The sequence below is a fragment of the Physeter macrocephalus genome, chromosome 2, assembly GCF_002837175.3.
Source record: "Physeter macrocephalus isolate SW-GA chromosome 2, ASM283717v5, whole genome shotgun sequence".
In the NCBI taxonomy this organism is placed as follows: Eukaryota; Metazoa; Chordata; class Mammalia; order Artiodactyla; family Physeteridae; genus Physeter; species Physeter macrocephalus.
Window position 1 is genome coordinate 58,490,432 of NC_041215.1, and position 26,785 is coordinate 58,517,216.

Below are 26,785 nucleotides of genomic sequence, written 5' to 3' on the forward strand. Positions count from 1 at the left end.
CTCCTCTATAAACTTAACTTAAGCACAAGCCATTTTTGGTTGGCATTCCATTCCACCCTTTGTTCATGCCTTTGCCACAAACTGCCAGCCCACTGGATACAGACGGGGAAGATCCCCTTTGGGATCCCACAGGTATTTCTAAAGCGTTATAAGCCAAGACATCATAAGGAAAGCTTGCTGAACACAAGTATGGATAGAGTTTTGAGAAAGTCTACACTTGCGCTTTTTTTTTTTTAATTGAAGTATAGTTGATCTACAATGTTGTCTGGTGCATTTAACTACTTTTTTTTAAGTTTAATTTTTTTAGTGAAGTCTAGTGTAAGGGGTTTGCTTTTGTTGAAGTTTTTATTTGTAGATCTTTAAAAATAAAAAATGCTCATTCCATCAGTGGTGGTTGTTGCAGAATTGCAGATTTTATTAGTTACTAGCTTAACACCAGTTTATATTGACTATCAATCAATCAATCAGCTTTATAACTTCAGAACTGGATTAGAAATAAGTGTCAGCAGTCAGCAAGGAAAAGGTGACTATCTCTGCCAGTTTTTAAAAAACGTGTTTAACATGTTTAGAACTCTTGATTTAGAAAAGAAATACTGTTTAATGGAGAAAGATTCTGCAACAGTAATATAACAATGCAGAAACTTTAAAAATGTCTATTCTGAAATTAAACATTTTAAAACCCAAAGGAAAATTTAATAATGGCAATTAAAAGACCTGTGGGTTTAATGTCTCAAGTTTTATGTGCAAGTCCAGAAGATAGAAGTCTAGTTTAATAATTGGACAGATTAGTTGTACTAACCTTTGTTTTACTGGTGAATTATTGGGGTACATATAGAAACAAGGGATGGTACAACCATGAATCATATTGACACAAAAAGCACTACGCAGCTTCAGAACTCGGGGAATAGTGGAGAGTCTAAACTGAAATACTGACGGCAAGATTTGTAGGTGCTGTAGACAGGTGCAGTGCTTTGAAGTTCCTAAATAGCTTCAACATAGTTGGCTGGGAGCATGCCGGTCCTGCCAGTCCTCTGCACGGTGCCATACATCCAACCTTCATCAACAGTTTGAACGTTTACAATGGCATCTCCATCTTTGAAGGACACCTCATCTGCATCTGCAGCCATATAGTCATACATGGCACGGAAGATTTTCTATCGGTAAAGACGAAAAAGGGAAATATATATTAGATTTGCAACAGTTAACCCGAACACCTAATTTTAGTTTTCCACCAAGTTGCACAAAACGGAATGTGCAACTACCTACCACCGAAACTAAAAGACAACTCACAAACTAGGAGAAAATATTTGCTAATCATATATCTAATAAGGGATAACTATCCAGACTATATTAAAAAAAACTCCTATAATTCAATACTGAAAAGGGACAGGGGCAAAGGATCTGAATTCTCCAAAGGAGATGATAAACCAAGAGCCAATAAGCACGTGAAAAGATGCTCGACATCGTTAGTCATCGGGAAAATGCAAAACTACAATGAAATACCCCTTCACACACACTGGAATGGTGATAATCGGAGAGATAGTAAGTATTGGGGAGGATATGGAAGATTTTGAATCTTTATAAACCGTTGGTGGGAAAGGAAAATGGTGTGGACACGTTGGAAAACAGTTTTGGAAGTTCTTCCCAGTTTAAAAGAGTTACCATGTGACCTAGCAATTCTACTCCTAGGTATATACACAAGAGGAATGAACGTAAGTCCACATAGTAACTTGTACACCCGTATTCATAACGGCATTATTTGTAACAGCCAAAAAGTGGAACTAGCCCAATTGCCCACCAACTGATGAATGAATAAAGAAAAGGTATTCCCATACAATGAAATATTTGCTAATAAAAAGGGATGAAGTACTGATATACGATACAACATGGATAACCTCAAAACATTAAGAAGCCAGTCACAGAAGACCACATATTGTGTGATTTCATTTATATGAAATATCCCAAATAGGCAAATATATACAAAAAGTACATTAGTGGATGTACTAATCTAGTGTTTTGGAGAAAAAATTTGAAAAATCATAGCAATATTGCATGTTTTTCTCACTTTGGGAATTTGGGAGCATACCAGTAGTAAAAGTTTCTGGAAAGCTAACCTCCACAATGTTTTTTTAAAAAAAAGAATTGTAGCATGGTGGGAAAGGAAAATGGGGCATTACTAATCAACAGGCATAAAGTTTCAGTTAAGCAACATGAATAAACCCTAGAGATCTGTTCTAGAGATCTCTAGGATCTGTACACAACCTTGAATCTATCGTAAACAATAATGTATTATACACTTAAAAATATAAGGGTAGGTTGATCTCATGTGTTCTCACAATGAAATAAGGTTTTTAAAAATTGTAACAATTTAGAGATAAAATTTGAAAGTGCCCAAATTTTCCTCATAGGAGCAGTCACTGGTTAGTAATTTGGTATGAGACCTACATATTTTTTCCTAGCATTCTGAAATATACACAACATATATTCACATTTCAAGGATAGGTTCCCCCCTGCCCCACATAAGTGGAATACTACTATAAATAGTACTCTGACTTGTTCCTTCCATTTAATATAGCTTGGAAGTCTTTCCTTATAAATATAGATTGATCACATTCTTTTTTACTGCTGTAGAGAATTCCATATTTTAGTACTATTGCACATTATTTAGCCATTTCTATATTTCTGGACGTTTGTCACCATGTTTTCATCCACTAACCCTATAGTGTTTGTCTTTGGGCAGATATTTCAAAAGAAAGCTTTTAAAAGTGAAAGTATTTGGTCAAAGGCATGTGCCTTTTAAGTAAGTTTTTTTAAAAAGTTCACTATTGGGCTTCCGTGGTGTGCTGTGGTTGAGAATCCGCCTGCCGATGCAGGGGACACGGGTTCGTGCCCCGGTCCGGGAAGATCCCGCATGCCGCGGAGCGGCTGGGCCCGTGAGCCATGGCCTCTGAGCCTGTGCGTCCAGAGCCTGTGCTCCGCAACGGGAGAGGCCACAACAGTGAGAGGCCCGCGTACCACACACACACACACAAAAGTTCACTACTATAATGTTCTAATATGATATTTCATTGTTGCATATTTCTGGTTAGTAGTCAAATGGTGAACATGGTTTTTTTGGCCATTTTTAAAAATTTTGCTGTAAGTTGTTCATATGCTTCCAAGGTTTTATTTTGAAGGGAAAGGGGATAATATGTCAATGAACTTTGGATACTTTATGCGTTTTTAGATACTAATCTTTTTGTTAAGTATAATATTTTTTCCCAGTTTGACATTTCTTTTTGCTATAAAAACATTTAACCTTTTATGGTCAAATCTGTCAGTCTTTTCCTTTACATTTCTAGATTTTGGAACCTGCTGAGGAAGGCTTTCACCATTTCCAATTGTAAAAGTAGTCTCTCTTTTTCTGTAGTATTTTAGTTTTCCTTTTTTTTCTTTTCCTCTGCTGATTTGTAATTCTTTTAGGGTCCATTTTTGGACTTCATCTATCTTAAAATCTATTCTCATGCTAAATTCATATTTAATTATAATAGCTTTATAGCATATTTTGCTCTTATGGTTAAGCCCTTTCCTATTATCATTTTTAAAATGTGCTTATTCTTGCATCTTTACTCTTTCAAATTATAGGATTAATGTATAAAAATTTTAAAAATTTTACTAGGATTTGATTGGAATTGCCTTGAATTTATGGATTTATTTCTGGAGAAGTGACTTCAAGATTCCCTTCCTGAACTATAATGGGTCTCAATACTTACTTAAATCTTTATGTCCTTTAGTAAAGATAGTTTTCTACATACAAATATTGTTCATTTCAATCCTAAAGAATTATGTTTTTGTAATATTATGAATGAGATCCAGGGTTTTAAACTAAGAGTTTTAAAGTAGTCTGGTGAATTGTGAACATGATTTGACTTATTTCTTCAATGTATATTAATAGGGGATATCTAAGATATGACCAGATTATGTGTGTGACACGTGCATACACATATATTTGGGTTGGCCAAGAAGTTCGTTCGGGTTTTTCTGTAAGATGATAGGGAAAAATCCGAACGAACTTTTTGGCCAGCCCAATATATTCTGGAAGAATGATTCCAAGCCACAGATGTTTTGCTTTAAGATAGTGGGTGGGTCTAATGAGACCAAAATGATGACTTTGCTTTAGGCTTTTTTTTTTTTTTTTTTTTTGGTATGTTTGTTTTCAATCACCGAATAATGCTTTTTAATTAATGTGAGTTGCTAATGAAGGTTTTCTGATAATTTATTACTGTTAGCATGAGATGTGTAGTAAAATAGCATTATGTAAAATAGAAGTTTCGGTTACTAAAAAAAAAAAAGACCAGAATACCTATAATAATTATTGCACATATCAAAAAGTGAGAATGACTTGAGTAAGTTATTGTTACTTACTCCAGCAGTAGATGGATGAGATGGGATGGAGGATACCGTTGTCTGCTGGGTAGCAACTGAAGATGATCGTTGCTGTGGAAGCTCTGTGGCTTTTGCATGTTTGTAAGCTGAAAAGAAGGGAGAAAATAGTTTATTAGGAGAAAATGTGATTAGACCTCATTTAATCTGTGATTAGCAACTGAGCAGCACTGTCTTTTCCCCTAATTTAAAAAGAATTATTTCCAAGAAAGGAGGAATGAAAATGAAATAGCTAACTGCGTGTACTCTCCACAATTCTAGTCCTCTCATTAGAAGAACGGATCCAGATGTATTTTGTTTTGTTTTTACTCAAAGCATCTCTTTAACAGTAACCTCCAGGGAGCTAGCTGGCCGGCCATGGCTGTCAAGGTCAGGGCCATCCACTTGTACCTGGTGAGGTTGCAGAGAAGAAGACGCCCCCGTCGCTGTAGGTGGAGAGGTGGGCACCTTCTGAATGCTCGGACTTCTCCTCGCCGCCGCTGACGCTCAGCGCGCTGGCAGATCGAGACTGCTCCCGGCTCCGGCGCTGAGCTTGTGCTGGGGAGGTAAGATCCATTGGAGAGGGAGCAGAGGTGAAACTTTTTATAGCAGTAATACCTAACGGTAATTGACTCTCAGTTGGCTTTTGTTTGTTGTCATGCTTGCATGGTTTTAAGTAGATTTCTGTGGATTAAACCCTCAAAAACTCTTATGATACATTTTCCAGATGACAGTTTAATCACCCAAGGTCCCCTATCCATTAAGTGGTACAGCCAGGCTTCTAATCCCGGAGTCTGTCCTTGACTACTACTCCTTCCCTCTATCCTGCTCATTTTCCGGGCTCACTAAAATGAACAGATAGTAATTACACAAATTCCACCTTTCAATTTCTACAGAAAGTGCCCCCTAACTTCCAAATTTATTTAGATACACTTTCTCTGTGTTTCCGCAATCTGTGTGCAGACCTTTAAAATTGTTCATGTCAGAGTGTAACCACTGATTTACTGGTCTCTATTCATCAGTGGACTAGAGTATAAATCCTTTGAGATTTATCGGCACTACATATTATTTTACTTTTAACATGAATAGAAGGCATAAAGGCATGTGGCCTGTTTTGTTGAGTGGCTAATCTTCCTTGACATAAGAGAGTTCAGAAAGTTGTTAAAGGTCAAATCCATTCTCTTCCTTTTGCTTATGTATTTTTTTTTTCATTATTTCTCCAACAGAAAGATGTATACTACCTTATTTTATTTAGGAAAAAAAAATTATAATAACGGGGACTGAAGGGGACTTAACCCTTAGGCAGTGAAACAATCTTTCCTAACTTGAACTTGTCTAGAAAATGAGCTTGGCCCACTAGTCAAGGAGGTGTTCTTATGCTGAATGGGTAACTCAGGAAATTGAAAGCCCTGGAGGAGACGAACTTCTGAGCCTAAAAGCCACTGGCACTAGCCCACTAAATGGTGATGTTTACATCGTAAGCCTTTTGTGGCATCACATACCATTAATCATGTGTAAGCTTCGGGACTGAATGTTGTCTTCTGCTGGATCATAGTCAAAAACTGAGCCAGGATTTGTACGCCAGACACGTAAACCTGAAAGTGAGATTCAGGATCAGCACAGATGTTCTTGGACGCTTGCGATAACTTGGAGACCAAGGCGTGAACCTAAACAACCACAGGCGGATTGAATAACACTCATTGAGCTTAGTTCTAGGAGGGGAACAAAGCATAAAGTAGATTTCAGCTTTGCAAACAGTGAAATGATAGGGGTTTTCTTTCACATCTAATGAAAACACAGATTGAGGTCCTCTGGCCTTTGCTTTGCTCTAGATAATGTCACTTGTGTTCTTCTACCTTCCTTAACGTTGATTTTTCTCCCCAGGCCCCAATTACCTGTAATAGTTTCCTGATCCTGGTCATTCCGTTTTTGTTCCATTTCTACCACTTTTCTCTGAATACCTCGGTAGTTAATGTCACTGAAGTCCTGTGTGTTCTTCTTTACTCGTTCAGTAATGGGGTCTGTCACCACTGGTGTGAAGCAACCCTTGTGTTTCTCGAAGTCTTCATGATATTTCACCTGAAATTTCACGAGTTCACTTGGTGAAAATAGGATGGTCTGCTCATTTCCTTTTTTACATGTTCCAACAGGCCACCCACCCAATCTGAGGAATTCCTGACTCACCGTTGAGATGTGGCGTTGGGTCTCCCTCACCCGTCTCATCTCTGGCGTGTCCAAGACATAGGCAGCTTTGCCTTGTATTTGTTTCCGGAAGCTATCAGAATAAAGCACCTGACAGAGGAGAGACCATGAATGAGGACAGGTTGTGGTACCGTCCTAATTCTGAAGCCTCAAAACCCTTCCAACAGATGGAGGTGAAAGAAGCTGGGGAGGGAAGCTTGAGTCACCTGAAGAGCCCCAGCTAGCCCATGACTGACAGAGGAACAGTTAGCATGAGGGTGGACAGGCAGGGCTTGAATGAGACAAAGGATTTCTTTTGAATTTGAGGAGACAGGGCAAAGTATAATTTTGAAAGGAAGGGGAAAAAGTGATCTCTTGAATTTGCTGGGAATTGTAGCACCAGCACATTGGATGATATATGGAGCTAAACGTGATACTGACATTTGAAAGAACTATCCTTTAAAACAAGTGATCATTTTTTGAAGGATATGTCCAGATTTCATAAACCAATATGCTAATACAGAAATCAAAGTCTCAGAAATGAAAAACCCAAAATATCAAAGTCAGAGAAGGCATCCATTTCAGAGTATTACCTGTTTCATAAAGTATCTTAACAGTATTGCTGACGATTGAGTATGTTAGGAAGTCAATTTGTTACACTTGGTTACATAAGACTACCTCAGAGTAAAGTAAAAGGGAATTGGAAACACTGGCAATTAACTTGTTATGTCTTAGTACAATCATTTGGAATTTAAAAGCACAGTTATGTTAATTTTAGCGTGAATTTTCAGTTGAATAAAAAAAATGCACATTTTTATGGTGTTAAAATGTTATTTTCCAAGATGTTGCATTTCTCTCTCTCTTCGTTTTAGTGTGTTTTTCAGTTGAATGAGAAAGACACGTTTTTATGATGTTAAAACGTTATTTTCCAAGTTGTTGCACTACTCCTTCTTTAGTCCTAGAAAATACCGAGCTAATGTTTTCTTGGTTGCGCTTAGCTCTCTCCATCTCTGGAGTGACTGGTGTCGGAGTTGCTTTTCTCATATTCTCTTTGTACAATACCTAGAGGAACCAAGAGAGCATCCAGAGATCAGAGAGCAGAAACCCAGTTCTGAAAACCATCATCGAGCTGTTGTTACGGCTCAGTTATGTCACACTCTATAAAAACACCTCAAGAAGAGAAAGCCATTAACATGTTATTGTAGAAAGCAAAAAGTGAAGAAAGAAGTAAATCAGGTGAGCCGGTGGGGTTGGTATGTCATTTTTAAGTAGGTAAAGAAGAATTTTAAAAGATAAAAGTTTTGGGGAAACTGTGAGATAAATTAGTGGTATAACCGTGTTTGCCAGGCTTGTTAAAAGTGTCACCATTTCTTTTTTCCTCTCTCAAATACCGAGCTAAAGTTTTCTTGATTGCGTTTGACTCTTTCCATCTCGGGAGTAAAGAGTGCGGGGGTGGCTTTCCCCAGGTTCTCTTTGTATAACACCTGTGAGATACAAAGGTGGACCTGAAAGTCACTAGGAGGCAGTATTCAGGCTATTCAATATAATGCAGTTTGGGGGGAGAAAACTCCAGGTTTAATCTATTACTATTAGTGAGTACAACTCTAGAAGAAAGCTTAAAAAAACAGTTAATGGCAACAGTAAATGTATATCATTTAGGGGAGATTCTAAAAAGCTGGCATTTTGTTTGTTTTAACCTGGGATGGAGTTAGGAGCAGGTCAAACGGCAGGGGTTACTTTGCAAAATTAAAAGCACTTTTCATTTCTCAAGACAATACCGAGCTAATGTTCTCTTGATTGCGTTTGACTCTCTGCATCTCTGGAGTGACAAGGATTGGGGTGCCTTTCCCCACATTTTCTTTGTACAAAACCTACATGAGTCCAATGGATCCAAAAAGCCAAAAAGAAAAAAAGAATTACAGTTACCAAAAGATTAAACAGAACAGATCATTTGTTAGGAGGCTCAGGGTGCTAAACCATTTGGGCAATAAGGTTAGATGGAAAGAAATACATTTCCAAAACAAGTTGATGTAGTTACAGCAAGACACACATTTCTAGCTAGGACCCTGCCCTGAAATCCTTAACAGCCTGCAAGACAGAACTGCAGTTTTTGTGCCTAGTTCTGGGATGTGGGGCAGGGATGGGAAACTGCCTTCACTCTCCCACTAATCTACGCATGTCAAGCTCCTGACAGGTCATCTCATAGGACTTAGGGGCATGCGCTTGAATAACACTGAGAAGGTGGAGGCTGCTCCCTAAATAGCATAGGGAGACTGGACCCTTTTGCCACACTTGAACTCACATAGACACATCAGGAAAATGTATCCTTGCTATCATCTGTGCTCTGCCTCTTGCTTTAGTTCAGTACATCATCATACGTAGGAAGGAAAAATGTTTTCAGCAATTAGATCACTATCATGGTAAGTCAATAGGAAACATCGTGATAAATTCCCAGCCTCGCTGTCACCTCAGTGTCATTCTTGGGGTCACAGGAGTTTCGGGATATGGCATTCAAGAGGAAGAATTCTGTCAAAGAAGTGGTTCTCAAAGTTGAGGTCCCTGGATAGCAAGGTCAGCATCACCTGAGACCTTGTTGGAAATGCAAACTTTCTGGCCCACACCAGATCTACAGAATGAGAGACTGTGGGCTTCCCGGTGATTCTGATGCACACTAGTCTCAGGAGTCCTGCGTTCCAGTATCCGAGGAACCTGCAGACAGCGTAGACGCGGAGGGCCACTGGCGCTTCACTACGTACGCTAACGTCCCCATACAAACCCCAATCCCCCGGCAATCTATAAACGTATAAAATATCACAGAGCACAGGCTTACAGAAAACGGCTTACTAAAATTAGCAGCTGAAGACCATGATAAATAACAAAAGAACAAAGAGAACTAAAATTGGTAAAACAAAAAACAGTTCAAGTGACACTTTCATTTTTAAGTATATTGACGTTCATTTGCCAAAACCACTACTGGATCTTAATTTATGACGTTATCCCTGAAGGAGAGGATTAGGGGTTATTTTTCCCCAAGGTCTCTTTGTCCAAATCTGGCAGGGTAAATTAGAACTAAAGTGAGGTGCAAAAAGACAGCAAAATCACAACTCCAATGTCTAGAAAGAGCCCTGTCACACCTACTATGCCACTCCCCAAATTTCACAAGTACGTAAACCAAAGAGACCTTAGGGGTAATGGATAGAGAGTAAGTTTGGGGAGAGAGGAGCAAAAGGATGATTTATTGGAAAATCTGTTACTTTCTGATATTAGAACTTTAAAATACGGATTAACGCAACCTTGTTATTATGGGGTTAAGTCTAGGAGTAGCTCTAAAGGGAAGAAGGATAAATGTGATTAAGAATTCACAAAATTTCAGTTGTCTTTAAAAAGTAGGATTAATATGTATTATTTTAAAATCATTAAAGAAGTAGTTTCTTTTTTTTTCTTGCCAAAGTACCGAGCTAATATTTTCTTGATTGTGTTTGACTCTCTCCATCTCTGGAGTGACAGGTAAAGGGGTTCCCTTGCCCATGTTGTCTTTGTATAACACCTGTGTGATGAGAAAGCATCGAGAAAAACAACCATAAGTAACATTACATTTGTTGTGAGATTTTAAGGGTCAGTTTAACTTCCTTGTTATCAAATGACACAGTAGTCCGAGGAGCCAGGAGTTATATGCTGACAAGATGCCACAAAAAAATTTTATGACAGCCACTCTTGGGATTAGGAAACTGACTCCATCTGGGGTAGCAGGGCCCTTAGTTGCTGGGGAAAGACTGGAGTTATCCTCCCAAACAGCCACGTGGGGATTTGAGATTGTTAGAACTTGGTTGTGTTGTTATCCAAGCAAACTAAAAGAAAAAGGGTTTCAAAAAATATTTTTTTAAATGCCAGATGGAACAGAAATCAAAATTAACTTGAAAAAAAAATCCATAGTAGTACCACAGAAATGTGAAAGTATGTCCTTTTGCTAAGTGAGGTATGTTAGAAGCAAAGGAAGGGAAGTGGATTTAAAAGAAGAATAAATGTTAAGAATCAATTTAATTATGAGGTTAAATGGCATCTATTTTCCCTTTCTTTCCAAAATACCGAGCTAAGGTTCTCTTGATTGAGTTTGACTCTCTGCATCTCTGGAGTGATGGAGATTGGGATTCCTGTGCCCAGGTTTTCTTTGTATAGCACCTGTGTGATAGGAAAGCATCCAGAACAAAAAGAGCAATCAACCACTCTCCCCTTCTTGCAGAGCAGTTGGGAGTTGAAGGACAAAGAGGAAGAGAACAAGTTAGAGGAAGGGAAATACCAGAAGCTTCTAGATGCAACCTGTAGGAGCCTAAAGACATCCCTTAAAAGCAAAGGAATGCAGGAAGGAGCAGGGAAACTAAGAAATGTGAAATGAGAATTTTACTGTTTTGTTGAACTAGTCTCTGCATCACTGAGCAAAGGAGAGCACCATGGAAGGGAACGATGAGCTGTGCCCCCCCCAGCTTGTTATGAGGTTGGGGAAAAAAACAAGGGGCAGAGACAGAAGGAGAACCAAGGAAGTTATTTTGATTTGGAAATGTTATTAATAAACCACATAAGGATATTTAGGTTTTATAAACATTGCATATATGAAGATGCATACACACAAGTCTTCTTTTGTTGATTTTCAAAAGAAGTCAAGGTATTTAATTTTTAGTTTAGGTAAACATATTGGGAAGAATTAATTATATTTAAATGGAGAACAGTGACAAAATGCTAAAAAAAAAAACAAAAAAAAAAAACCCTGAAAATAGCTATACAAATACCAGTAGAGACCAAGAAGGTTAGAATAGGAAATGAAGCCAACAGTTTAAACTTATTTGCAGAATAAATTTTTGTAAGCTTTACGTTCAAATGAAAGTTGCCAAAGCAGGATAATGTGGGTGCCTAGAGACTGGGAATGCTATGTTTTTAAAGGCCGGAATATCATATTGAACATTTTTTAAGTGATGTTAATGTTTAACCAAAATGGGGCAACTGATTCATGGGAAATGGCAGCATTAAGTTGCAAACAAGACACAAGACGTGTCAAAGTTTTTACTGGGATAAGTTGATTAGGTTTTAAAATATAGCCATTAATCTTTTTAAAAAATGGTTTAAAATTAGTTAAAGGGTTTTTCTTTGTTTGCTTTTTAAATACCGAACTAAAGTTTTCTTGATTGTGTTTGACTCTCTCCATCTCTGGAGTGATGGGAACTGGAATCCCTTTCCCGATGTTTTCTTTATACAACACCTGTACGATACAAGAAAGCATCCAGAAAAAACAAGAGCAGTCAAAAATAGCCCTTTCATCTATCGTGTAAGGAATGTACTATGAGACACAGACGTCAAACAGGAAAGACAAATTCACCAAGTCAGTCTGTTTTTTTCAAGCACAGATCTGGATGAAAACATGCTCCATATTTCCTTGGCTAAAGTGCCAGTGTATTTGATGTTCAACTTTTAAGCTAACTCATATATTAAATGTTGGTTTTCTGTGTTAGGAATTAAGAAAAAAAATCAAATTTCATAAAATTACTAAAATGCTTAGTGTACAATAGAAAGGTTATTTTTTAATTAGATGGGCAAATATTTATTTTCCCTACACAGAACATCTGTTTTACAGAATAACAGATATTTTAAACCCTAGGTCAAATCTATGCAATATAGGAAATTGGTCTTTGTTGGGTAAATTCAAGTTATAGAGGTGGTCAAGTCTAAATACATAGCACTGTTTATCTTCCATAGAATCTTAAAGGCTCTATGCACCACTGGATAAAAATTGCCTAAATGCAACCTATGTAAAAATTAACACAAATGGTTACTTAAAAGAAAGAAATTGTCCAGGATCATCAGGATCATTAATATCTCAAATAGATATGAACAATAATATACTTACTCTAATACAGAAGAAAATGATGTTTAGTTTTGAAAATTAATGTAAACCTTTCCAAAAGAAGGAATAATAATAATAATATAAACCTACAGGGAAAACAGTGAATATAACATTCTGAAAATAATATCAATTTATACCGAAAATTTAATAAAATCAAAAGGTTGTTAGTGAATAGTAATTAAAAACAAAACAAAACAAAAAGACAGTGGGACCAAAGAAAGTTACTTAATTGTGTGAAAGAATCAAACTTTCAGAAAATATTTAAATGGACAATTAAAAAACATTTTGGATCAAAACTCGCCCTACCTACCCCCCAACCCCCCAAAAAAAAAATCCAGCTAAATTTTCCTAGCGACAGTTGATTCTCCGTCTCAGGCATAAGTAAATCTAAGATCCTTATATAAAAGTTTCACAGACTATTGAGTAGTATAGAGTTTTTTAGCAACAAAAATATTAATAAAAGAGAAAATAACATTAAATATAGACTCACGATCTAATTTGTATACTTTTTAAGAGATCAGAAGATCTGGATTTCTATTCATGGAATGGCTTGTTTAGAAAAAGTATCAAGATAAGATTGTTTTGGGTTCCAATACTGAGTGATTTTCTTTCTTGGTGCTCTGTTTATCCAGATAGGACCTATGTTAAGCTAAACCTTGTCCCCAGCAAGGGCCACTATTTCTACACATGGCCTCAAGTCCTGTGTCTTTTCTTTCAATGCTAACGCAGCTACATCAAATAAAAATATTCCCAAGTAAATAAAGCTATAGTGTTTGGGGGTTTTGGACATAAATTAACTTCAAAAGTCCCATAAAACGTGAAAAGGGAAGGAAAGGAATCAATGAAAAGTTTTAAGGGACTATTATAGGAAGTATAAAATGTTAGAATCAAATGGTGAGTAAAAGATCTGGAAAACAGAAAAATTTAGTTGATGAGATTTTTTTTTTAAGAAAAATGTGTTAAACTGATTAAAGGGACTAACAGAAGTTTTGCTTTATAAAAAGGTATTGTCATTTTTTTTAATACGAGTTAAAAGAGCTTTCTCCCAAATACCGAGCTAAAGTTCTCCTGGTTGTGCTTGACCCGCTCCATCTCGGGAGTGACAGGGAGGGGAGTCCCCTTGCTCAAGTTCTCTTTGTACAGAATCTGTGTGCACAAAATCAACAATCAAATCAGCCTGGACCCATTGTTTAGGAAGACTTAGCTTTTAAAATAGGTTCTAAAAGTATTTTTGCTTGTTTGTTTTCATAATGACATAAAATTGGTCTAAATAACTTTAAGAAATAGAACAAGTACAGATCACCTTTGGCCGTTTCATCACACACAGTATGAGGTCTGTCTGTAAGAGGCATTAATAGCGACAGAGCTGCCAGGCTGCAGGAGTCAGTCACTTATATAGGCCTTCTCTCAAAGACAAGGACTAGGCCTTATCAGAGACTACTCAAGTTAACTGAAATTTACATGCCTCATGAGTTGTTGGTAACTCTAAATTAGGGAACCATTCCACCAAAAAAAAAAAAAAAAAAAAAAAGACAAGGACTAGGCCTTATCAGAGACTACTCAAGTTAACTGAAATTTACATGCCTCATGAGTTGTTGGTAACTCTAAATTAGGGAACCAAAAAAAAGGTGGGGGGTTGGGGGAATAAAATAAATAAGTATTAAAAGCTAAATAAATATTAGCTTTCAATGATCCTGCAACTATTCCGAGGAAAGCTCATTTATCTCTCTTGTGATATACCAGAAATAGCTGAGCCAAGTAAATCTGTATTTCTGAGTTACTGTGAATTGCTATGTTGTCTTTGGAATGAAAATGTTCAAGAATCACATTCTTTTAAGAAGAGCTGCAAACAAAATATATCAAACAGAGTCACAATAAATACAAATAAAATTCTAGCTAACAGTATCCTTTCGGAGGCATGTTAGATTTTACTTTTGACTTGTGCCACGCCGGTTAGAAACACCTACTGTTATTCAAGGGGAATTTGAGGAAGGAAACACTAAGTGTGACAGGTTTTTAAGGAACGTGATCAATAGCTACGTTTTAGGAAAAACATAGTTAAAATTTCACAGCAGAACTAAAATAAATACTAAATTAGATTTGGGTTGAAAACTGAGGTAATATTTGGTATCATTATTTTCATTATATGAATTTAGTATTTTTACAGGAAGAAAATTATATATTGGTAATGTGTTAAAAATATTATTTTAAATAAAAATTAAGGGATTTTATTTTTTGGCCCCTAAGAAATACCGAGCTAAAGTTCTCTTGATTGCGTTTGACTCTCTCCATCTCTGGAGTAACAGGGGTTGGGGTTCCTTTCCCCAGATTTTCTTTGTACAAAACCTGTGAGATACAAGAAAGTACCCAAAAGACATTCAAAACAAGCACAAAGATTAAGGAAGAGAGAAGATGGGGGGCAGGGGCTGGGTGTGAGGAGGGAGTTTTTTAGTGACTAACATTTAGTAAGGATAATGCTTTTATTTTTTACTTCACATTTTAAGGATAAACTCTACAATGCTAATTCTGGGCATGAAAAGGTACCACAGAAAGCGTTGAGTTATAGCATATGAGTAGAATGATGAGGAATCTTATGTTAATTCTATTTACAGTATTTCAGATCTAAGTGCTCACACCTGTCAGTCGCCAAAAGTGTTAAAATACCATCAGAAAACTGAGTCATTCTGTGTAAGTCCAGATGGTCTTGGTCAGGTGGAACACACATACACACATGGACACACACAAAATTGGTGTTAAGATGTTGCTTTTTAAAAAAGGATGATGGGTTATTCTGGTAATTTTTTAATGGGAAATCAAGTATCTTATTTGATATATTTGTAAATACCGAGCTAAAGTTCTCTTGATTGCGTTTGACTCTCTCAATCTCTGGAGTGACAGGGGTTGGAATGCCTGTTCCCAAGTTTTCTTTGTACAAAACCTGTAGAAGATAATTAGAACATCTAAAAAAGTAAAATGACCACGAATCCTTTGGATTACAGCTATATGTGGGCTATTTGGTGGAAACTCATAAAAGCAATCTAGCCTTCAAACATGACACGCAGGGAATAAGGACGGAAATGACACAGATATCTATGTTCTCTCTTCAAAAGTAGTAATTTTACTACCTTGAAGACTGTACTAAATTATGCATTTTCTGTAGTCAACATTTAGTACATTCCTAAAATGCATTAAATAGTGCTAATGAATTTAACAATGAAAAAACTCTAACCATTTCATAACATCTAGTATTAGTCCCTTGGATATAGTGGGTCCACAATAGATTTGTACTTCAATAAATAGGTGGCTTGGCTTAGATTTTTCTAATCATGTGATCCTCTATTCCTTCACACTCGTTGAGAATTTTCTGTTTGTTTTGTATTTTCTTCTGAAAATTCCTAGCTGGCCTTTAATCTGCAGGTACCTTTAATGCAAGGAGACTTAAACAGTTTATTTTTCCAGGAAGAGCATTTTTCTCTGAAATTTTTACTGATGATTGCTGGATCTTGCCAATTAGTGTTTTTCAACAGGGAAAAGTCCCTATTTGTTCTGGGTAGTGTCAAAGGACTGTAAATGTTAATGAAACAAGTAAGGAACTTCCAGAGCCTCTTAGCTTCTTCCATTCCTCCCTCCCTCCCAATGGTAAGCATTTTCAGCCTAAAGGAAGGAATGAATTCTTTTTAAATGGCTGGATTCTATGTTGCACTAGAGCACAGGCTGGGGAGCAACACAGAAATCCTAGGGGTTTGTGTCACAGATTAATTCCTAAAATCACTGACAAACTAGTGTTGATATCTTTTCTTTGCTAGGAAACTTTTCGGGATCTTTAAATATCTACCATCTTGGTACAAAGTTGTATTTCTTTACTGGGCAAGGCAACGGAACAGATCGTGGACCACAGAAAAAAACAAAATCAGAGAAAGGCAAGAAGTTGCAGTCAGAAGCAGCAAAGGAGATGAGGGCTCGTTTTCCTGGATTAGTGGACATGTAATTCTAAATGCAGTCTGTACCACTGGGAGCCAGAGTATAAGCAGGGAACGCGAAGGGAATGAGGTCTAAATAATACAAACGACTTGCAAGAGAAATAGCAACTGTCTTCTAATGGAAATTAAATGAGAGTTCAGGCCTCCAGGGGCCAGGCGGATCTCTGAAACCAAGATCCTCACCTTTTATTGGCCATCAGCTATTTCCCAAACTTCACACAATCTTTTGCCAGTAGCCAGCAATTGCTTAGAAACTGCTTACGGATGGAAGGGCGGCGCGCGTGCGCGCTGGGGGACGGGGGACGGGGGGTGGGGGTGGGGGTGGGGGTGGGGGTGGGCGGAGACGGGGCTAGCTGGACGGAAGGAAGGTCGGGAAAAATGTGTGCCAAACCTGATATTTCAGGTGTGGGAGAATCCCACCTCCCCCAAAACACACACTGGGCACAGGTGCCTGCGAGTCCTGTTAGAGCACAGGGTTAAGGTATAACATACCCTTGTGGGTAGATGACAGCCAGCGCCTTGAACACGCGCTGTATTTACAAGGAGAGAGCAGAGGATACAGGGCAAGGGAGGGGAGGTGGCCGCGGAGACGTCGCTAGGCTGCCTGGGGTCTTCCGGACCGTGAAGAATGCCGAGGTCATCCATGCATGTATACATATTTCTTTTCTATTACTTTTATGGTTATATGTATATGCTTTTGGTTAACTACCTTGAGATCATCCCAATAAACTTATTACTACAGTCGGCACATTTTGCTTTAGAAACTGCAGGTATAATGAACAATCACGAAGCCTAGTGCCTTGTGCTCCTTGATTACGTAAAGACAGAGTTTCCTCTACTGCTTTTGCAAACCGCACTGCCCCTCACAGGGCAGGGAGGGTTCGCGCCATCCCCGGGCTTCGGAAGCCCAGCAGAAGGGAGACGGGGTGAGACAAGCCAGCCGGCGGGGGGGAGGGCTGAGCATGGGGGAGGGGCCGGGGGCGCGTTACCGAGCTGATGTGCTTCTGTGTCTCCTTGACGCGCTTCACTTCAGGCAGGTCTGGGATGGGGGTTCCTTGTCCAACCGCCTCCTTATACTTCACCTGCAGGTGTAAAAGTGGGAACGTGTGCATGCGTTTGATTAGTAGCCCCGCGATGTGCGAAGTCGCAGTTTAAACAGCACAAAACCTATACTTAGGGGGAAGGGAGCCACATGCTGATACTGGGTCCGTGCCAAGGACACGGACATTTGGGCTCTCTCTGGTCTCTTTGGGGTGGGGTCCACACTTAGACTGAAGCCCCTTCTCTTCCCTGGGGTCTCCCATGTCTTACAGCCACAGTTCATTGGCCCAGGATGGACACACTCACATATACACACCCAGGAAGAGCCAGTCTCTGACTCTCACAACTGCTACTTTTTACAGGTGACAAGGAGTCTCTTCTTGACCAAACTTGAGTCAGGCTCCTCTGAACCTTCTTCCCAACTAGGGCTTGAGCTTCGGACTTCCGAGACCATCTCTGCACCTCCCAATTTTAGCCAGAATCCTGCTAAGTCAGTTTAGCCAAAATCCCCCACCCTGGATGTCTCATCATCCTTGATATCTGATCAAATTCCTTAATGCCCTCCGCCCCCAATCCCCCAGGAGAAGTCTGATCACCTTGACCTGCCTCCAGCAAAAACCCTGGTAGGTCGGTTTAGGCAGAATCCCCCATTTACCCCCAATGTTTCTTCTGAGTAATTTTCCATCCACTGATACTTTCCCCACACCCCGACCTCCCCATCCCCCCATCCCTGTCCATCCATCCCCGCCCCCATATATCCCTCCTTTCCCTTGCTGTATTCAGAATTGAGCTCAGCTCTATACTGAGATCTCTTTTCCCCTATATCACAATTGTCCTGAATAAAAATCTTTTTTGTTGTTGTTTTAACTGCTTAAACTACTGTCCAGCTCTGGTTTGCTTTGACACAGGCCTCTCCATTTTTTTATATCTAACCAGCCCTCATGAAAACTGCCTCGGCACTGCATTATGAGATGACCCTCATTTTAGCAACTTAAGCTGCTTCTGGTGACAAAAGTCATGAGTGCAGCGCAGACATCAGTGTAAATCTTCAAAGGCGAGCAGAAAATTTTGAAAGCGTGTCCCCGGTGGCTGTCTTTACCGAGCTAATATGGTCCTGGGTTTGCTTCACTCTCATCATCTCGGGTGTCTTTCCAATCGCCGTTCCTGGTGAGACATCTTCTTTATATAAAACCTGGGCATTCAGAATCAGGACAGTGTTACACAGAAGAAAGGAAAACCCAGCAATTCCTGGAGAAAGACTAGGAAACTTGGCTTCTGTGAAAACAGAAGACACTAGAGAATGTTCTTAGGCAAGTGCTGGAGTATCTGGACTGTCTTCTGCATCAGCATCAATAACTCAAACCATGTATACAACACACATCTAAATTTCCAGATCTTGAGATTTCTTTTAAGATTATCATACTGTATTAATACATGATGAGAAAAACCAGAAAATGTTGATTAAAAAACCCTCCCATGTGAAACACAAAATCCATTAAAGAAATACAAAGTCAGTCAGTTATTTTGGGAAAGGATAATAAATCACAGTGTCAGAGAGAAATCCATCTTCTGGAGCAAGACAACACATGTTACTGCTCTGGGATTAAAAAAGTTAAAAAGAAAGAAAAGCTCCTTTGTTAACAGATTTAAGTTGTTATTTCAAATGGTCTCTGGTGTGATGATTTTAGAGCAAAGTATGGGGAATTTTAACAAATAACTGCTAGCATTAACTGAGGAGGTTAGATGTTAATTGTCTGAATCAACATACGGCTAGTATATTTTTAAAGAGGAGCCTGATATTATTAGGTTAGCATCAAATGGAAAATAAATAGTAAATATACCGAGCTGAAATTCTTTTGATTTTCTTTAACACGCAGTATTTCTGGCGTGTCTTGAACAACTGTAATTTTTCCTTTACTGTTTTTAAGGTCACACTGGTATTGAAGCTATGAAAAAAGAGCAAACATCTTGGTAAGATTTCGACATTGTTTTATATATTGTATTGTCCTATATTGTGTAAAGGAAGTTAAAATCTTATATTTAAAAAAAAAATTTCTACGCTACAATAATCATAGTCACATAGCCAACGGGAATTTCTTTAATAAGAATTTTGTGAAGAAACTAAATTTTTAAAGCCCTAAAACTAGTTTTTAAAAAATATATATATATATATGTCTGTTTTCTAGAATTAATTTTGAAAAAGATGTCACCACCAGTGGAAGATGGTGATAGTTCATATTCAGTGACAGGAAACCACCAACAAAGTGAGAGATGGGTCTTTCATGCTATGTGTTGGGATTGAGATATAAGGTGAGCCCAGAGGAGACAGGAGCACACAGCTCCCGGGCCGGGGGGTGGGAGGTGTGGAGGGCTGCTGCAGGTAGATACGCAAGCATGTGTGCCCAGAGGCATCCCTCTTGCCCCGCTTCATCCCAGGTACCAGTAAGCTGTGTCTTAGATTCAATAAAAACTCACAAGGCTGAAGTTCTTTTGGTTCTCCCGGATCCTCTGCATCTCTGGTGTATCCAAAACGGTCTCATAATATGACATGCATTTCTCTGCATCTTCCTTGTACTTTTTCTGGAAATAGATTCCAAGAAATAAGGATAGGGAATAACACAGGGATATGGGCCAATGGGACCTAAAATAGCCCTTCCTGCTCAGCAGAGGGGAAGTCCTTTATATTTTTTTGACTATTTAAGGATGTTAGGGAGTTATAAAACAGAGCCCTCTGGGTCAATGAGTGCCACGCCTTTTCTTTCCAGGAGAACTGAGCCCAGGCATTTAATAGGACCCATTGTCATGGCAAAGCTGGGCCCCTGTGGACTGGTCCACATGAGGGAGGTTGACAGCCCCTGAGGTTCCTGGCAGGGACTTGGGGATGTCTACAGTGAACTGGATGGAGCCAGACTACTCAACAGGCAGGTGGAGAAAAGCAGGAGGGTCAAGAGCCATCAGCAAGGCCTCCTGAATGCCAGTCCTTGGTTGGTGACAAGGATATTTTCACTGAGCAGTGAGCATGTGTGGTCCAGGCTCCTGGCCAGAGCTCCCAGGGTGGGAACAGGAAATCTACATTCCCAGGTGTTTAGGAAGTATAGTCAGGTCAGGCAACTACTGCTTTAGAACTCACTGATTAGGAGACAAGCAAAAATTCTAATTTGGGGCTACTCAAGTAAATTGCAGAGTCCTGATCAGCAGTGAAGATTAAAACAAATGAAGGTATATCCTAGTGTATGAAGGACATCTTACTTTTCTTTATCTCTCTATTTGTAAGAAGATGGAGAGTTACCCATCATGAGAGGAATCAGGGTTAGATTGTGTGGTTAGCGTTGATGACATAAGCTCAACCTTATTAAAAAAAAGTGATAATCCAAATGTGGGCGGTCTACTTTGTTTCTTCCAGATTTGCACACAAATTTTACATCCACATTATGAGACTGATTCTTTAATTACGGGTAGTAACTCACGCCTGTTAGAATGGCCATCATCGAAAAGACAAGAGATAACAAATGCTGGTGAGGATGTGGAGAATAGTGCACTGTTGGTGGGATTGTAAACTGGTGTTGACACTATGGAAAACAGTATACAGGATCCACAAAAAATGAAAAACAGAACTAACATATGATCCAGAAATTCCACTTCTAGGAATATATCCAAAGGATTCGAAAACACTAACTTGAAAAGATACCCTCACTTTCATGTTCATAACAGCACTATTTACAATAGCCAAGACATGGAAACAACCTAAGTGTCCATCAACAGATGATGGATAAAACAGTTGTGGTATATATGTACAACGGGATAAAAACTGAGAAAATCCTGCCATTTGTGACAACATGGGTGGACCTTGAGGGCAGTACATTAAGTGAGATAAGTCAGACAGAGAAAGACAAATACTGTATGATCTCACATATTATTGAAACTAAAATCAAAACAAATGCCTAGAAAAGGTGATCAGATTTGTGGTTACCAGAGGCGGGAGACTCATGAGGGTGAGGTGGAACTGGAGAAAGGTGGTCAAAAGTGACAAACTTCCAGTTATAAGATAAATAAGTACTAGGAATGTCGTGTACAGCATGACAACGACTACAGTGAACACAGCTCTGTTACATGTGAAAGGTGTTAAGAGAGTAAATCCAGAGAGTTCACATCACGGGGAAAAATTTTTTTGTTTTGCTTTCTCTTTTTACTGTATCTCTATGAGATGATGGATGCTATCTGAACTTATGGAAGCAATCATTTCACAGTAAATATAAGCCAAACCATTACATTGTGCATTTTAAACTTATACAGTCATATATGTCAATTTTATCTCAATAAAACTGGAAAAATAAATTTAAAAAAATTATGGGTGGTACCATGTAAGAGTTCTTCAGTACCTTAAAATTCCCTCCTTTATTTTATTTTATTTTATTTATTTATTTTTTTTGTGTGGTATGCGGGCCTCCCTCTGCTGTGGCCTCTCCCGTTGCGGAGGACAGGCTCCGGACGCGCAGGCTCAGCGGCCATGGCTCACGGGCCCAGCCGCTCCGCGGCATGTGGGATCCTCCCAGACCGGGGCGCGAACCCGGTTCCCCTGCATCGGCAGGCGGACGCGCAACCGCTGCGCCACCAGGGAAGCCCCCTCCTTTATTTTAATTCTGATACAGAAATCTCAACTCTAACTCAAACTTGCATCATAGACGAACCCCTTCTTTTTCACTGGGAAAAATTGTGATTTGAAAGAATCTTCTTTGGTATTAATGGAAAGACTTGTTCTTCATGATTGGGGTCAATAAGTGATATTCTGATGAATGTCCTTACCTGGCTTGAAAGGTTCTTGACTTGTTGGGCATGAATGATCTCCGGAGTATCAACCACAGAAGTAAAATTGGCTTTTTCCATTTCTGCTGATTGCTTATACTTAATCTGCAAAAGGACATCCAATAGTTGGGTAAATGTTTACAATGTGCACATTTGTTGGCTTAGTTTGACTAAGAAGTGATTAACATTTCTTATCCAAAAGGATTCATTCATTTGCTAGCCAACATTTTTTCCCTATTGTGTCTATAGCTTTATGCTAAAGAGTGAGATTCAGAAAGAAAGGTTGAGTTCTAGCTGTTGAAAGGCTTACTATCTAGTTGGGGGTGGGGGCAGGGTCGTGTTGGGTAGGGTATGGGAGCGCAGAAGGAGAGAGATAATCAACAGATAGTAAGGCATCAATCGTTTACAGAAGAGCTAGGAGAAGGACAGACGAAAGCAGCCCTGGCAAAGGGCCCCTGATCCTTTCATCAGAATGGGTTCCACCATGTGGATATTTAGGGATGCCACTGTATGTGTTTAACTGTAATTGATGAACAAGTAAGACAACAGAAGGACAACGCTGTGTCCTTGTAATCACAGCTACTTTTTTTGTTGAAAGACTGACATGGAACAGTAACACTGACCTGACTGGCAATATCTGTAGCATTCCTGGCTCTGAGGAAGTCGGGAGTTTCATTGGCCATGGCATTCAGGCCTCTTCCTTTGACTTCCAGCTCCAGGTCTCTCTTATAATCTTTCTATAGTAGCATTAAAAAAAAAAAAAAAAAAAGGTTACTTACCTCATGACTAGGTAATAAATGTGCAGAGTGAATACAGATCCACATAACATGCCACCTCAATTGCTGATGTCACCTTCACCTTTCCCTGTGGCAGGATGGAGTGGTGACAACAGCAGACCACTTTAGGAAACTATTCTACTCATGCCAGGCCTCCTTTGGAACGCTTTTTAGCATTCTCTACTTAGAAAAGTATAAAAGCACATTTTAAATCTGGTTTGGTATGTTAAGGATTATACTTAGGTGCCCACCACTCCAGTGTGGTGCCTTTATTTAAATGGGCACAACAAATGTATCAAGGTTAAATCAAATAATATTAGATAAATAACAGGTTACAATAGCCACTACAGAAACAGACTGTTACAACATCAGCACATCCAAAATCGAGATATTTTATTTAATGATTAATAATCATGTTGAATATGGAATCTGAAATTCAAAAACTCTCTTTTTATTGCTTTCTGGTTTTTTTATGCAACTTGGCTAAGAAGGAGAAGATGCTGGGTTGATTCTGTGCATGCAGTTGGCTGTGTGCCCACCTCATTGAGGATCTGAGTGGCGTTCTTTGCTCTTAGCATGTCGGGCGTATCTTCCATTTCACTGAGACCCTTCCCACGGATGCTTTCCTCTAGATCTTTCCTGTACTCTTTCTATGGCACAAAATACAAGCAACAATGCTGACAAGAAAGCCTGGATTCTTCTTTGGTGAAGAGCCAAAACAAAACAAAAAATCCTTCTAATTTTAGAGTTACAGTTTAGTAAATAAAGATATGAATAAAGGCAGGGTATAAGCTTCATCAGTTAATATTCAATATCAAATAAGAAACTAGAAATTAATAGAATGCTGAGGTAAGCACATTTTATTAGGTATTCAATTTAAAAATTAGAAGAATTAACATGGGAAATAGATTAGGGGGTAGTACCAAACACATGTGAACCCAACTTGAAACCTGAAAAGTTAGGTGGTAGTGAAAATGGTAGAAGGAACACGTTGATGAGTGTCATTAGTGCAATTATTTGGATCAGGAGGGAAAGAAAAGACCAAGTAGGCACTACCTCGCTGGCTATTTTGGTTGCATGTTTGACATGTAATAAAGCTGGCGTGACCTCCAGGCCAATCAGGTTTCTGCCTTTAATGGACTCTTCATAATCTTTCTTATATTCTTTCTAAAGTGAGTAGGAAGGAAAGACAAGTTAAGAATGTTTATTACAATTTCTTTCTCAATCCTAGGAAGAAAATAATTACATTTTCCTTCTGTGCATGGCCTCTTAACTTGACCTTAGTTCTGCTAATGGTCACACATTTGAAACATGCCTGATCGTTCTGGAAATACTCTATGTAGAGCAAATGGCCCAAGGAAACTCAGAGGCTGAGAAACTTTGGTGGCCTCTCATTCATCTGTCTGCCGCTGTGATGGGGGCTGGCCCTCTGAAAGTGGAAGGATGGATGTGCCACCAAGACTCTCAATCCACTGTCATCTCTCCTGATGACACTTTTCTGAAGGCAACAAAAGATTTTACTTCTGAATTAGAAGTGACTCAAGGGGGAAAAAACCCAAAAACACCCCAGAGGAAGGGGAACCTGAGGGCACCAAATGCAAATTTGGCCTTTTTCATAATCATGACTATTATTTTAAGTCACTGAACAGATAAATAAGGTGAATAATGTAGCACAGACAAGTTCTCAGGCTTTGCTCACTGCTGAGAGGAAGGGCCACGACCTCCCCCATCTCCTCTCCAATCCCTGGATGAGGCTGTCTTACTGGGAGGCTTGGAATAGATGTTGGAACTTGATTTTTGTCATTTTTAATTTTGACAGAATTTTACATTTATAGAAGAGTATCAAGAATAGTACAAGGAACTCCCATAGCTGCTTTACCCAGATTCAGCAATTGTTTGAAACCCTTCAGAATTTTTCATTATTTGGCATTCTACACAACAGGAAGCTCCCCAAAATGTTACTTTTATTAAAAACCATTTATCTTTATGGTTGGAGATATGCCCATGGAGGGGAGGCAAAAAGAAATCCAAAATAAGCCTGTTTCCCAATGAAAACAGACTTTCTAAGATTCAAAATAAGATCCATTCTTCTCTACTATTGCTTAAAAATTAAAAGAATTATTTTAGATGCCTCTGCTTACATTTCTAAAATAGGAAATATGTCATGTTGACTTGATATTTTGATAAAAATCCTGATTAAAAGAAAAAAGTCTTCCTTTTGGGGACTGCAGGCTTCCTATTAAGAGAAGAGCAATTCAAAGCCAACAGTAGGCCTGCACAGAGAGAACTTTTCATTCAAAGAAAAATTTATGTTATGTTCAAAATAATTTGTTTCAGTGTTAGGAACAGTTTTCTATGTTCTAATTCTATGAAAAGGATAGTTGAAATAAAACATATATGGTAAATGTTTACTATTCAGATCATTTCTTTTTATAATGGAGCCACAGGATTTGTGAGATGGAAAAGATTTTTTAGCCATCACATTTTAAAGAGTCCCATCATCCACAACTTTGGGATGACAACAGGCTGGATACTTCTGTGGGTAGAGCTTGTTTTCATCAGCTTGATGGTATATTTGCTGTGTGGTGGGTTTGTGCAGGACTTACCCCACTCTGCATCTGCTGAGACTCTTTGGCAGTGATGTATGTGGGTGTTTCAAAGTCCAACATGGGCTTCCCTCGTTCCTTTTCATACTTTTCTTTGTATTTCACCTAGTTATGAAAAGCTTTATGAGATACGTCTTCTCTTTGTAGACAGACACCAGTTTAGCAATAGTATTTTTAACTGATACATTATGTCCAGTGGGTGGTATCTCATTGCCACTCAAAACAGTTTCCTATTGTGATTCAGATCCAGTAGCTTTTTGTTTTGGCCCGGCGGGAGAACATCATTACTGTCTGCAAGGCATGGTCAGGATTTGTGTTCAATTCAAGGAGACAAAGGAATCACTGCAGAAGAATCAGCTAAGAGAAGCTTTGAGGCAAGAAAGTGCCTGGGGAAACCGCCCATAGATAAGGTTGGCCAAGATTTGATGTGTGTAGATGTGAACATTTTAGCCAGAGCCTCAGCCAATATTTCTGATAAAAATCTCCAGTTTTTCTTTCATAAGAACTTTTATGAGGGACCTGGGGTCTTGATTTAATAGATAATGCATACAGCTTTAATTAAATATCAATAACTCAATTGAGGTCATAACTGGTCACATATTCAGTGCTGCCAATATAAATTGGTATAAAAATGAAATCCAGGTGACTAGTTGTTGACTGACTTACTGACAAACCTGTCATTCTCAAAAAGACCCCCAAGGCTATTTTACAAATACAATCTCCTTATCCTCATCACATGTGACCAGGAATGGGGGGAGCCTATAGATATTCCTAATTTACACAGGAGACATTGAAAGACAGAGAGACAGAAGCCCGTGTCACACAGCATCTTGATAGCAAAGCCCAATCTCAGCTCTCTTGCTTGTGACAATACATTACAATAGAGGCCCAGTCAACAGATGAATGGATAAAGATGTGGCACATATATACAATGGAATACTACTCAGCCATAAAAAGGAACGAAACTGAGTTATTTGTAGTGAGGTGGATGGACCTAGAGACTGTCATACAGAGTGAAGTAAGTCAGAAAGAGAAAGACAAATGCCGTATGCTAACACATATATATGGAATCTAAAAAAAAGAAAAGAAAAAAAAAATGGTCAG

General features: G+C 38.8%; 1 protein-coding gene across 1 annotated transcript in view; it reads right to left on the reverse strand.

Annotated features, from left to right (window-relative positions):
* Positions 1–384: 384 nt before the first annotated feature.
* NEB (nebulin) overlaps positions 385–26,785 on the reverse strand; it is a 235,517-nt gene continuing 209,116 nt past the window's right edge. Inside the window, exons 142-162 of the mRNA XM_028477867.2 lie at positions 25,682–25,786; positions 24,132–24,242; positions 23,615–23,725; positions 22,923–23,036; positions 22,300–22,404; positions 19,972–20,076; positions 19,338–19,442; positions 18,596–18,688; positions 17,445–17,537; positions 15,321–15,413; positions 14,729–14,821; positions 10,037–10,129; positions 8,361–8,453; positions 7,974–8,066; positions 7,552–7,644; positions 6,586–6,693; positions 6,297–6,480; positions 5,904–5,996; positions 4,813–4,959; positions 4,405–4,511; positions 385–1,154 (exon numbers count right to left, since the gene is read on the reverse strand). Coding sequence (XP_028333668.1) covers positions 981–1,154; positions 4,405–4,511; positions 4,813–4,959; positions 5,904–5,996; positions 6,297–6,480; positions 6,586–6,693; positions 7,552–7,644; positions 7,974–8,066; positions 8,361–8,453; positions 10,037–10,129; positions 14,729–14,821; positions 15,321–15,413; positions 17,445–17,537; positions 18,596–18,688; positions 19,338–19,442; positions 19,972–20,076; positions 22,300–22,404; positions 22,923–23,036; positions 23,615–23,725; positions 24,132–24,242; positions 25,682–25,786 — 2,313 coding nt within the window. The 3' untranslated portion in view covers positions 385–980. The remainder of the gene's footprint in view (positions 1,155–4,404; positions 4,512–4,812; positions 4,960–5,903; positions 5,997–6,296; positions 6,481–6,585; positions 6,694–7,551; positions 7,645–7,973; positions 8,067–8,360; positions 8,454–10,036; positions 10,130–14,728; positions 14,822–15,320; positions 15,414–17,444; positions 17,538–18,595; positions 18,689–19,337; positions 19,443–19,971; positions 20,077–22,299; positions 22,405–22,922; positions 23,037–23,614; positions 23,726–24,131; positions 24,243–25,681; positions 25,787–26,785) is intronic.